The sequence below is a fragment of the Gymnodraco acuticeps genome, unplaced genomic scaffold, assembly GCF_902827175.1.
Source record: "Gymnodraco acuticeps unplaced genomic scaffold, fGymAcu1.1, whole genome shotgun sequence".
Classification (NCBI taxonomy): domain Eukaryota; kingdom Metazoa; phylum Chordata; class Actinopteri; order Perciformes; family Bathydraconidae; genus Gymnodraco; species Gymnodraco acuticeps.
In genome coordinates, this window is record NW_022992053.1 from 1,320,085 (window position 1) to 1,334,005 (window position 13,921).

General features: G+C 44.3%; 1 protein-coding gene across 1 annotated transcript; it reads right to left on the reverse strand.

Moving 5' to 3' along the window:
- Positions 1-319: 319 nt before the first annotated feature.
- Positions 320-10,436, reverse strand: slc40a1 (solute carrier family 40 member 1). The gene is made up of 8 exons (XM_034202028.1): positions 10,099-10,436; positions 9,937-10,004; positions 9,455-9,614; positions 8,984-9,099; positions 6,727-6,853; positions 6,202-6,447; positions 3,898-4,533; positions 320-3,072 (listed from the first exon to the last, which is right to left on the reverse strand). The coding sequence occupies exons 1-8, from the start codon at positions 10,130-10,132 to the stop codon at positions 2,756-2,758; spliced, it is 1,704 nt and encodes a 567-aa protein (XP_034057919.1). The 5' UTR covers positions 10,133-10,436; the 3' UTR covers positions 320-2,755.
- Positions 10,437-13,921: the final 3,485 nt, after the last annotated feature.

Here is a 13,921-nt window from a genome sequence, read left to right on the forward strand (position 1 = left end):
AAACTCCGGATAGGACCATCCCAAAATGCTCACGGTTCAGATATACACACAGACATGAACATGAACACAACATGCTGAGTCTTCTGACTCTTAAAAGCACTGTTTGTCTTTCAGGAAGTCCAGATCATCCAGCTCAGCTTAGTCGGGCCCCTGGAAGAAAGGCATTCTGGGGAAGAATTAGCAGTTAACTCTGCTGTGGTATGTGACCTCACTCTCACATACACACCCTCTCTCTCTCTCTCTCTCACTCACTCACTCACTCACTCTCACACACACACACACACACACACACACACACACACACACACACACACACAGAGTTGTGAAGGTTTTCTTTATTTAGGAGATCTGATGCATTACAAGCAGTACCAACGACCTTGGAGTGCGATCATTACATAAATGATTTCTTACTGATTTCACGCTATTCTATTCAACTACAATAACACTGAAATACTGTATATATAAAAAAGAGAAATATATGTATATAATCACATTAAAGCAGTATTTTACAGATGCATTCAAATGAAAGAAAGTAAATGCTTTATGCACACATTTGATAAATCTTTTAAAAAAAAATCTTGCCGTGGTGTATAAAAACATGTAAAAAAAGGTCAGCATTTCCAGACAACAGTAAACACAATATATATATATATATATATATATATATATATATATATATTTAGCATTTTCTAATGTATATTTATATTGACTGACCAATATAGTTATTTACATAAAAACTTGAGAACAATGTCAATGTGAGATATTCCTGAATCAGCCGAAGCAAGAGCTGTTTTTATAGAGCTGGGTTCCATGCACCTGCAGACGCCCTGACTCAGCATCTGCAGCTGAAGAGGCCTTCTGTTCTCCTGCTCGCTGCCTCTGGTTCCAACACCAATATTTCTCCACATCATTACCCAAATCCTGCCTAGATTTTTCACTGGTAGGGTGCGGCTGGTCTGGAAGAAGCCACTCGTGTGCGTTTAACAGCTGTCAAGGCTCATTTACAATAAGGCAGCGGGAATCAGAGGTGGAGAGGAACTAGTGTCAGCTACATTAGTTAACATCAAGTGAGCTCAGGTCAATTCACTTATTAAAGAAAAGTTGAATTCAAAAGCAGTACAGTGCTTGCAGGGCTTTTGCAGCTAAAGCCTTACTCGGCTAATGTTAGCTAATGTTGGAAAAGCTCAGCTCGATATTGCTGTCATTATGACTGTATTATCATTATCCTGTATTTGTCATAGGTATCTACTGTGGCCAACTGTTTAGTAAACGCTAACAACAGTAGTCTCTCTTGAAAGCTACTTTCCAAATGTCTGAGATTTCAGATTTTCAGTTGTTCTTTAACAAAATCACCTCACAAGAGAAGAGGTATGCAAAAAGCCACAAACTTTCAGAAGAACTACTGAAATGAATGTTCGAGTTAGGCCAAAGATGTTAACTGTCAGAACTTAAACATGAAGCTGGCAGCGATACGGCTGCAGGTCCAGCGGCTGAGCGTTGGCTGACTGGGTGGGGGTGTCTGAGGTCAACTCTGCAGTATTTCCTCAAAACGCTTTCAATGTGCCATTATTTTGACCACAGTCCCTGCACGGCGCCTGAGCAAACTGACAGAGAGACATAAGTGATTCAAAAAAGATTGTGCGGGGGTTAATGGGTTCAGGACTTCAGCCTTGTGCAAAAATATTGATCAAATGCCTGATCACGCGCTCGGTGTAATGACAGATGTCAATCACTTAAAGTGCCTGTGTAACAACAATCACGATTGAAAAATTACTCAAGAGAAAATAACAATTAAAAAGGTGACACTATTAATGTAAACTATCTGAAATGTAATTACAATCTCAGAGCAGGTTAGACATATCCAGGGTGTATGAAAGCATTCATGAGGCTACACCACTACTCTCACCTGAAGTAAAGTATGTGTTTGGAATGCTGCAGACAGAGATCTGCTTTCCCTCACTTCCTTCTATGCCACATTTTGACTTTGGTAACTGAGAGAGCTGTTGACAAGGATGCATAGGATTATTATTATTACTTATGGCACAACAAAATACTGATGACACGATAATTATAAAAAAACACCATCTGTATGTCCTGAATAAATACAGCTAACTGCATAACCCTTATACAGAAGTATTAAAGAGAGAAGATCCACAGGCTGCTCATCATACAAGAACATGGAAGCTAGGCTATCAAAGACACAGCTACAGCACCAATGAAGTCACTGAGTAGCAAAGTGTCAGACAACGAGGGGGGGGGGCCTTCTCCCCTTAGGGGTCTCATACAGATATGGCCCCCCTTTAATCTGAGAGGCAAAGTGTATGATGGCATTAGTGAAAGCTCTTCCCTGCAACACTCCTTCCTTCTGCATTCCAGCAGTTAGCACCTGTGCAGGTAGATGCAGGCTGTCAGGGGACACTGTTTTATAGTCCTCTGATTTCTTTAACAGCACCCACATTTGGGTCGCGAGCCTAGAAGTGATGGATCCCTGTTTGACAGTACATGTGTGTATCCAAGAGCAGGGACCCCCACATAATCCAAAGGTTTACTAAAGAATACTTTTCTATGACTGTTAGCTTTCTACTCACCTCCTTCTACTAATGATTAATGGCTACAGTATGCATAGCATGTTAAGTTACCTTTATATGGTTAGCATTGTGCTAGCTCCAAGCTAAGATGTTAGTTTGGTACGATGCAGCAGGGGTACGGTTAGGTTTGAGAGATATGTACCCAGGACAGAGTGTCTTCAGTGGGGTTAGACGGTGGTGGGAAGGGAGGGGCTCTCCACCTCCTCCACCTTCTGCTCCGGGGAGCAGCAGAGGAAGAGGCGGCTGCCCAGGCTCTTGAAGGCAAATCCAAAGTACATGACGTGACCCATGGCCACGAAGGACACAGAGATGATGACGAGCAGGCCGAAAGCCTCTGGGTTGGGGGCCAGAATCACCATGATGAAGTGCAGCAGGTCTAAGAGGTAATTCATGGAGTTCTGGACGCCGTTGATCACGCCGCGCTCCGACTCCATCACATTCTCCTGGATGAGCTGGGTCACTGTCAGGTCAAAAGACCACAGGCCTGCGAGAACAGAGCAACAATCAGGGCTAAAGCCTCTTTACAGCCTCACTGTCAGCACTTTAACAGCACAGTAGCTGCTGCAGCAATTACCACACACAATGATTGGAAGCAAAGGTTGCAAATATTGCTCTGACACATCTGTAGGTTTGTGTGAAGTTCCAGTTATTTATGAAGATGTTCAACCTGTGGACCAGCATGACTCACCGTTAGGAAGTCATCGTTTAGGAAACAGGAAGTGAACACTACAAAGTTTTCATGGACACTGAAATACCTACACACAATTTCCTTTCGAATAAAACCAATAATATGCACCATTTACTTCACAGATAGCGATGATCACTTGCACTTTGGGATCATAATCACTGCAATGTCACAGCATTTAGATAAGCAAGGGGAACATTTGTAAAGTTGCCTCCTTCCTGTCATATCTGGATATGAGAGATCATAGTTTATGAGAAACAGAAATCATCTATGATTTTGTAATAAAAAACACAATTGGACCTATAATGTTCACTGTTTGAGTACTATAAGTCTAATACGGAGAATCCTTCAGGTGCAAGGACACAAATAAATAAAGTCAATTATAATTCAAGTATATTTATGTTGTGGAGTAACTCTACTGATGCAAGACCATGTGCATGCACGTGTTCTTACACTACATGTTAGATAGAAACACATTCATTCAATAAATGAGCACTTTCAACCCTCCCCACCATTCTTCTATTGTTTGTTTGTGCATAGGCATTTTCAATGTACTTTATTTGTGTATTTGAAAATATATAATTGAATTTCAATGACAAATAAAAGGGGAGCTGTTATACTCACCAATTCTAGCAGCGATGACTCCAGCAAACAGAAGGCTGACAGACATGTAGGACTGCAGGGGGGGCAGCTCTTCAGCGGGGGCAGCAGTGGTGGCGTTGACTGCAGTGAGGAGGCTGGTGAGGGAGTGCTCGGCCTCAGGCAGCACCGTCTCCCCCATCAGGTGGGAGTATATGTCCTGGAAAGGCGAAACGCTGAGGTCGAGGGGGCTCCCGGGAGCAAAGACGGAGACCACACACAGTATGAGGCAGGACAGCTGGGCCGTGCCGGAGATTAAGCCTGTGCGGATAAGGCCGCACTTCTTGCGGACCCAGGTGAAGGCGACGGTGCCGCAGATGCCCGCTACAGCCGAGGCCCCCATCAGCAGGCTGAGCACGGAGCCGTTGAGGCCCTGCGTGTAGGCGTAGCCCGTGGTGATGCAGTCGAAGCCCAGCACCGTCATGTAGAGGAAGGACAGGGACATGCCGGCAAAGAAGATGTTCTGGTTGTAGTAGGCCACCCAGCCGGCCCTCAGGGTGCGCAGCGGCTCGCTCGCCTGGTAGCAACAGCTGCGCTGCTTTGGGGCCCCGGGATTCACCATGGAGGCTTCAATCATCAGCGGCTGGGAGGCCTCCTCCGGACTCTGGCCATTCTCCAGTTCTGAGGAGAGGACACAGGGAGAGCTGCAGTTATATTCAGTCTGAATCACCACACAGGACAAAACTCTCATGAGATACTTGGTACGAAAAATAAATACCAGTGCAAGGCTGCACAAACTACCTCAGAGGTAAAGACTTCCAGCTATGCATAAGGGAATACTTAAGTAGCTTACTTAAGAGCAAACACTAGGAAATTAAAGGGTTTTCCCTGAAAACATCCTAAGGTCTTTAAGATGTTTGTTTTTATAAAAAAAAAAATCTAAGACATCCTTAAAGGGGACATAATATATCATGCTATATTTGAACAATATATTGTAGGGCCATACCTATATAAAGTATATAAATATAGTTTTTTTTTCAAAATACCAAACAGATCCTGCATTTTAGCCATGCCTCATTTCGCTCCATTTGCTCTTTCCAGCGCTGTTTTTGCAGGGGGCTGATTCTGTGAGCTGCAGCTGACCACGCCCCCCTGCAGGAGAGGGGAGCGTGCTCTGAGATCAGCTGCTGGGCTGCAGCGGGGAGAAAAAGAGATCTCCGTCCTCTGTGTTTTATTCTTATAGAAGTAAGAAGAGAAGTAACGGGGCAGAAACCCTCCTTTTTACGCAGCGGTCCAGACATAGACATCAAACGGCGACACATATTCAGTGTGCAGTTACTTTGGCATTAGGGCAGGGATATCTAGATACTTTCCAAGGTTTGACATAATGAATTGTGCTACTTTTAAAGCAAGCAACGATGTTTTCAAATCTGTAATCAAAAAGCTCCTCAAAAACGCTATTGAAGCAGTTCCTGCCGTTGTTACGTCAGTTCAAACGGTAACAACGGACTACTTTTCTTAGCGGATGCATGTCAATTTAAATCAATACATAAAACTATTTTTTAAATCAATAAAATCATTTTCTAAATCCATAAAAGCATTTAAATTCATATTGGGAGTCATGTCGTTACTTTGTGGAGAATGTGGCCATGTAATAAGCGGGATAATGTGCACATTGCATAATGTGCCTTCATGCCGATCTAGATCCCTCCGCTTGGCGTCGGGCTCCTGATCAGCCTGTCTGTGTTCTTTTCCCCATAATGACCGCGTCGCTGCACATTATCCCTTATATGATTATATAGAGTCATTATTCATTTGTTTTAAAGCAGGAGGAGCAAAAGCTTGCCTCTGGGAGGGAGAAAAAGAGCCACAGCGGAGAATAAACAGAAGGGCAACCATGGCAACCATGCAAGGGAAGTCTTCTTCGCTGCTTTTGTGGCAGACTACAGCGCCACTTACAGGCCTGGCATATGTACTACAGCGTCTTCAGCGCTTTCGAGTGGCAATGGCCGGCCGTGGCCCAACCTCTCATTCCCCTGATAGGTGGAGAATTGACCACTAAGCGGAGCACCACTTTTGTGATGTAAAATAATTCAAATCTGGATCAGTCTGTATCAGATCTGTTGCAGCCCCTTTTTTTTATAGATTTGGGTATGGAGGAAAAGAGAGAGGGTTGTGTTTTCTGACACTTGGTGAGTTCCCTGGAACACCGGGGACACATATTCATGTATAAAAGACGTACAAGAGTGCATTTTGCATGATAGGTCCCCTTTAAATAAAATTCAAGGGCTACCTTAGCCTAATCGGTTTTACAATGGTTCAAATCCCACACAAGGTTCCTGCTGCTACCTTTGGGGGGACTGAGCGGTTTGAGCTCCTGCTGCTGCTCTTTCTGTCCGCCCTTCATGGACAATGCCGGCGTCTTCTGGTAGACCGTCCACAGCAGCGCGTACTCCACACACATGGAGCACAGGTTCCAGCCTGCGATGAAGCCGCAGCCAATGAAAGGAGAGCCGAAGGCCATTATCTGACCCACCAGCATGGGGGCCAGGATGTTGGTCAGCTGGTCGATAATCCGTACGGTGGCATTCATGTCTGTTTAGTACAAGAGTGGAAGAGAGTTTCCATACAGCTGATTTAACACATATGAAGTTTGACATTCATATAACAGCAGGTTTGATTGATGGTCATAGCTCATCAGGTTCATGGAGGTTATTCAAATCTTTGAAATAGTTTATAACAATCAGGGGGAAACTGCAGGGACATAAAGGGTAAAACAGAGTGAGCCAATATCTGGGGTTCAAAGTCTGCTCACTAAAGTCATCTGATAACAGGTCACATGAGGTTGGGTGATAAGCCGGCAGAAACACTGACCTGCCAGCGTGCTGCTGTCCTGCCCCGCCACCACCACCACCCAGTCCCTCTGGATGGTGATGGCCGTGGCCGTGCTGGCTAGGTTTGCAATGTTGGCGACGCTGATCACCAGAATGTAGCACGTGGTCTAAAAAGAAAAAGAGGATATTTTTATGTTTTCTATTACATTTGATTAATATCTGGTCAGTATGAAACAAAAGACGAATACATATCATTAATATATACAGCATGGTCTATATTGCTAATACCACAAACTATTAAAAACACATGAAAGCTGCACTGGATTCTTTCATTACCATGAAAACACTCTGTAGTTCTCCTTTTGACTCAATTCCACACACACTCTCCTGCTGTCTAAGTATACTCATTAATGCTGTACTTCTTGAGCGCTTTGGTCTGTGACCCCTTCAAATATCCTTTGGACAATGTTAAAGATTTGACATGAATTGAAATGAGTTGAACCAAAACGGAGGGATGGATTGAAAGGCTCCAGTATATCACAAGCAAAAGATCTTGGGACGCCTCAGATTCACCCCACCCTCGAGGTGGGGTGAATCTGCACAGTGTATTAATCCACTGCTAAATATAGTCCCGAACAAAAGTGGTATTTACTCCTGTGAAAGTAACCTACATTTTGGAGGTGTGTTATGTAAGATTGAACCTTTTTATTTAAATGAAATCAAGTAAAGAAGATACGTTATACAAATCCCACAAACTATTATCACATGTCATCTGTAATGTAAAGAGGAATCAATAACTATCTATATAACCCACTGTGAACAATAGCTGCTGATAAAAAAGGAGCACAACAGCTAATTGAATTTGACCTCCACCGCTGCAGTAATAAAGAAACTGTGGGACAACATTGTGAGGAAGCTCAGAAACAGCAGAAATGTTTCAACAGGCCGGGCCACATTTCTCCCTCTGTCATGTGACGGGTCTTGAAGAACCTGCTGACTACACACAGCCTTCAACTGCACACTCAATCTCCTGTTTCACACTCCTCCACACAGACACATCCCTCTGAACACTCTCACATGGCTGAAATCCCTTCTTTCTCTGGGAAGTCCTACAAATGCAGAGGGCCACACTGAAGACATTCTGGGCAACAGAAAGGCGTTTGTTTCGACCTGACACCGCGACGGCTCTGCAGAGTCCGGTCTTTGTTTGGAGGCAGATCTCAGGACACATAGTTCAACAAGTGTAAACAAGACACTCCTTATCCACACACACACACACACACACACACACACACACACACACACACACACACACACACACACACACACACACACACACACACTTCAGAAGAAGAACCGGTGTGGGATGACCTCCCAGGCATCACATGTCTGTAACATTACCTCATTATTTAGGATTCTTTACAAAGCTCTGTTTTTGGTTAAAAAAAGTTCAGGTTCAGCAATAATTGAATAAAATGAGAATGTTTTTACATTTCCAACATTGCTTTTACATTCAGTTTATTTATTTGCAATACTGTCAATTATACCTTTGAATTACAGTTTAAAATAATGACTACAAAGTTTGTTTAGTGTTTAGACTGATGACATGGATGTTCTGGGACCACTACGGTTACATTAGTTTAATGAATGATTTGGTTCGTGTTTTAGATGAATATGTTTTTTTGTCTAATATATGAACACTTTCTAATTCTAGAAGTGTTAGTAATATCTATTGTATTTAGTTACTATTCAGTGTCTGGGACCCTATACTAAAGCTTCAGATCGTTTTTTGCGTGCCCCATTTCACACATCTCCATTATGTCAACAATTTTACTTTTAAACTGTTTGTGAATGAAATGAATTCAATACAAGCAATATTTAAGACGTAGAAATTAATTTGCTTTTTTGTGCTTGAATTTCCCTTTTTTAAGTACATTCATCAGATTTGTATTTCCAACGACTGCTACGCTGTAATTGTTGAACTGCAAGAGTATCCTGTACACCCTGATCTAAGTTCTTTGATACAGCAATAACAACAGTAATTAAAAGGACGACTTTTTGAGTGGAACAGTTAAAGGTCTTCTGGAAGTTACCTACAATCATTTGCTCATCTGTCAAAGCTCTTCAGGTGCTCATAAAATCACATGGAGCCATATCAGTAAAAGAAAGCAACTTTCAATCCCAGGGTCAGAGTGTTGTACTTGAGGTAAAAAGGTTCAAAAAGCTTTCGGTTGAAACCCCGATCAGATGTGATTGAAACAGTGTGAGTGTTAGAAACAGCACAGGCGGGACCTTACCAGAATCCATCCATTGTAAAGCTCCACAAGCTGTTCTTTGAACTGGAAAACAACCATGAGGAGGATCCCACACACGATAACACAACTGTTCTGGACGAGCAGCGAAGTCTGGGCCACTGTGGAAACACCACGACGGACATTAGGGACAGAAACCTGATCGAAGACAACAGATGTCTGTCTGATAGTTCATTAGAGCGCTTCAGCAAGATGCTTGGCTGCATTTCACACTCCCTTATCTGATCTAATAATGGCACATTCCTCTGAATAAACATGGCACACGAGGTGCATTTAACTGTGAACATGAGGAAAGGGGGATAATAGCTCATGTTCACACTGTATACAACACTGTAATGCCAGTCCCTTTGAAAGTGCTGTATCAGGATAAGATCTGAAAAGACTTTTGGCATGTTTATCCTGCACCCTTATGTTACAACACCCCCTACATCTTCCCTTTGATTTGTGCTGTCTTACCTTTAAGTCTGGGATTTTTGTCAACCCAGTCCCCAATGATGGCCCCCAGCAGCAGCACGGAGCCGGCCACCACCAGCCCGTACACGGCCGTGAGCAGCAGGCTGTTCCCGTACAGCTCCACCAGGAACACCGCCACGGCAAAGTTCCACATTCGGTCCCCCTGGAAAGTTAGATCCTGGTTATTTTAAGTCGATGCTGATGTTTAATAAGACATGCAGGTTAGGGCTGATAATAATCCTCTCTGTTTTCAACAGCCTCTTCACCTTCCTGTGCAGCGATTTGTATTGTGTGCTGAGCGAAACAGGGAAAACATGTCATTTTGTAATGACAGGTATAATGGCACAATGCAACAATTACACATTCATGTTGGACACAGAAACGCTACATATGTACCCTGTCATCATGAGAATACAGATATGATGGAGTGTCTTTTAAATAGACAATAATGTGATGTGAATTGTCATATTGTGTGTCTCTCTTACCCATGTAGACAGGGCATGTCCCATGTAAATAAGGAATTTGGCTGAAGTGAAGAAGTCCCGGACAGACTCTGAGGATAGAATAAAGACGTTATCCATCCTCTCCAGGCATGTAAGGTGTGAGGGAATATGTTGTCATAAAGAGTGCAATGAAACATAACCTACCACAGCATGTCTTCTTGGGTCCAGAGTTATCCATGGTAAAGCTGTGTGAATGGCAGAAATGACCGAGTGAATATCTCTGTTTACGCTGTCTTCTCTTTGTGATTTGTGGTGGACCGCGGCTCCAGCTGGGTCTCACTATCAGCGACAAAAAGACACCGCGTTTCTCCCTTTTCCTCCTTTCCAAACTTAGCTATCACTGTAGCTGAAGTCGGAAATAAATAGTTGTATAGGATAAAAGGTCGGTTGATCGCTCGAGCACACGATTAACAGCTGAAGAGCCCCGCTCCGCCGACGGTTAGTTGAGTTGTGCTCTCTCTGTTTACCTCCCGCTTATACTCACGCGACATTTTGGGGGGCGGGAGCTCAAGTGAGAAAAAGGGCACTTCCCATAATCATTTATAGAAAAATGTTTTAAAACAAAAAGTGAAATATAGTTGCACTTCTCTGACTTACTGACCAATTTATTTGAATACCTTCACACTCACGCAATTGTTTAATACTCAACAGAATTCTACAAAATAATCAGCTAACACAGACGGTCTTCTTTATTATTCACTATACGCACAAGAGCAGACAACAAAATAGTGAAATAATAGTTATTAAATGAGCAGCCAACAATCAAAATTATGAAGTTACTGTTTATAAAAAGATCGTTTTTTCATGTAGGCTACTTGTAAATGTTGTTATTTTGGTCTATTTTACTTCCCTGTTTTCTTTCACTCAAATGGAAAGAAAACTTCCAAAAACACAAATAAATGGTGTACGTTTTACTACCATGTCTGAATTCATCTATAGATTTAAAGTTAATCTGCATATTTAAACATAACATTTCAGGGGAAAATACTGACTTAAAGTAAGTAACTATCTGGGGAAGTTGTGAGGTGATGTGTTTTTTTGTTTTATCCTTTGTAACTGCATGCTGCAATTTTAATTAGGCCTAGTTAACGCCTAATTTGCATATCAATGTGGTGATTGTGATGACATTATTAGATACTGTAGTGATCACTAATTAACTAGTTAACATAATTCATTCATGAAACTACAGGTTGGGGACGCACGGACATACTGTATATGTTGTTGACTGTACTTATTGTGTGCCCTCCTTGCTTCTTCCCCTTCTCTTCCAGGACTGCAATCGGACACCAGGGCCGCCTTAATGCACGGGCTGACCTGGGCTGAAGCCCAGGGGCCTACGGAGATCGGGGGCCTATCATGAGCCAATACATTTAAAAGAATAAAAACAAATTCAAATATATATTTTTTTTTCAGGTGTTTTATTTTTATTTTAAATAAACAAAGTCTTGGCTTTCAGAATATGAAACTTTTATTTCCAAAATCACACAATAAATACATTTTTGAAGCTTGTAAAGGGAAGATGACAGCTCTCACTCGCTACCCTGCACTTCCAAAGCGCTGCCCCCCCTCCCTCCGGCTGAAATTATGAATGTAAGGTGTATAGTAATCATAGATATAACACGGCAGGGTCCGTTACAGTTTGTTTTCATCTGATTTCAAATAAACAAAGTCTTGGCTTTCAGAATATTAAACTTGTTTCGGCAAATTCAGATGATAAATACAACTTTGAAGCTTGTAACGGCATAATTACAAGCGGAGAACGGAGTAACTTGACGTCACAGCAGGCACAACAACAGCCGGTGTTTCTCGTGAGTGTTTTCCCCGGGAAACAAACACAATACACAAAAACACAAAATTCCACAAACACACACACGTATAAACACACACACACTCGTGAGCTTCCCCCAGACCAGTAATCCAAACGCAAATATCTTCCCTCCGTAGTATTTTGATCATTTGCTCCGCTAATCAATCAGATCGATGGATTCCAGAGATTTTTCTCAAAAATTATGACTCCGTAACAGTCAGTGGGCGCCACTTAACAGCCAATCAGAATGAGAATATGCTTCACATGTGATTTATTCAAATTGCGAGTGATTGAGTGACAGATGAAGGTTGTTTAGGATAAAATGTCGGAGAAGAAAAAGTTTGAGAGTGGCGCTCGGAAAAGGAAATTGTTGAGGGAAAAGGAGTTTCGAGACAAGCAGCTATTACAAAACATGCCGAAGCTTACAGGTTATTTTAAACCTGTAGGCCAGGATGAGGAGGAAGGACAGATGAGTTCTGTACCGAGCGGCAGCGGTGCCGGCCGCGGGGCCTCGGAGCCAAGTAGGCCGTCTGGTTCTGATAGCGATGGAGTAGTGGGAGAGGAAAAACAGACAGGAGGGACATTATCCGTTGGAGGAGATGGAGAGGACGACGAGGACTTGCTACGTGGAGGGGAGCCAACAGCAACCGGACAAATACATGAGGGAGGCCCGATACATCACTCATCTGAAGGAGAGGACCAGGCGCAGGTAGAGCAGAGTGGAGAAGTGTGATCACAGAGCCTGCCGAGGCTATAAATGACTTTGATTTGTTGTTTAAATAGGGGGCCTACAAAACCTATCAGCCCCAGGGCCTGATGGCAGGTTAAGGCGGGCTTGCGGACAACATGTGCTTTTCTGCTGCTCAATAAAGCCAACATTGCACCTTCGATGCACCACCTCCGACTCCCTTCTCTCGGCACTACATTGGTGACCCTGACATAAGTCTCGCAGAAGTTTCCGAGACTGGACCGAACATGGCGAGAAACGCCGTTTTTCGCAAACTGCCGGAGACTTTTGGAGACGTCCGTGGCTGCCTCGTGCACACGGACTGAGGCTCGGTGCGCCCTCCGCGGAATGGCCGAGGACGTCGCTCGCCATTCCCACATCGTTTCGGCACTTGGGGACAGCAAGCCTCCCGACCACATGGAGACGATACATGACCTGCAAGGTACAGAAGAGCCCGACTTCTTTTTTATGGAACTATTTCTTCGGGACATGCGGCTTTTCATCGGCGCCTGGGTGACGCACTTCTGGCCTCTTCCCTTGCCTCGGCAACTGCTTTCGGACGTCGCCCACGCCTTCGTCGGCCCGTGGGTGACGCACTTCTGGACCCTGCCTGGCCTCTCCTCTCCGCGGCTCACGGTTCGCCTCGACGGCGGCTTCGGACATCGCCCACGCTGTTATCGCCGCCTGGGTGGCGCTCTTCTGGACCCCGTCTCGCCTCTCCCCTGTCCACGGCTCCTTCCTCCCGGGGAGACTGCTCCTGCCTCCCGGGGATACCGCTCCTTCCTCCCGAGGACTTTGTGCCCGCCGCCGCTGTGCCCTCGCCTGCGGCCGGGCAGCGCTCCTCCCTGCTGAGGACCACCGGGATATTCACGCCCGTCCCCACGTCGCAGCACAGCGACCCAGCTTTCTGCGGCTGGCAGATGTTTTCTTCGTTCACCACGACGCATACCGCGGCCCCTTGCGGCCCCCTTAAGACGGCCCGTTCCGTGGCCCGGCCCTCGCCTGTGGTACCACCCTCCTCGGCCCCTGTGGTGCTTCCTCCCTGACGCGAGGATTGTGTCCATGGTTGAATTCTGGGAGGGCTTGTGTAGTGATCACTAATTAACTAGTTAACATAATTCACTCATGGAACTACAGGTTGGGGGTATTGTTTCCGCACGGACATATATGTTGTTGACTGTACTTATTGTGTGCCCTCCTGGCTTCTTCCCCTTCTCTTCCCGGACTGCAACCGGACAACATGTGCTTTTCTGCTGCTCAATAAAGCCAACTATGCACCTTCGATGCACCGCCTCCGACTCCCTTCTCTCTGCACTACAATACACATTTTACTGTATTCACTTTAAATGTCTCTCCTTAAGTACAGCACATAACCTGTATGCCCATGATAAATTGCCTTAGCTAAACCTTGAGCTAACGTATCCATTAGCTAG

Coding starts and splice junctions, on each gene's coding strand:
- slc40a1 (XM_034202028.1), bottom strand. CDS start 10,132: ATGGATAACTCTGGACCCAAGAAGACATGCTGTG. Junction 10,005..10,098: donor ACCCAAGAAGACATGCTGTG/GTAGGTTATGTT, acceptor TTCTATCCTCAG/AGTCTGTCCGGGACTTCTTC. Junction 9,615..9,936: donor GACATGCCCTGTCTACATGG/GTAAGAGAGACA, acceptor CTAACTTTCCAG/GGGGACCGAATGTGGAACTT.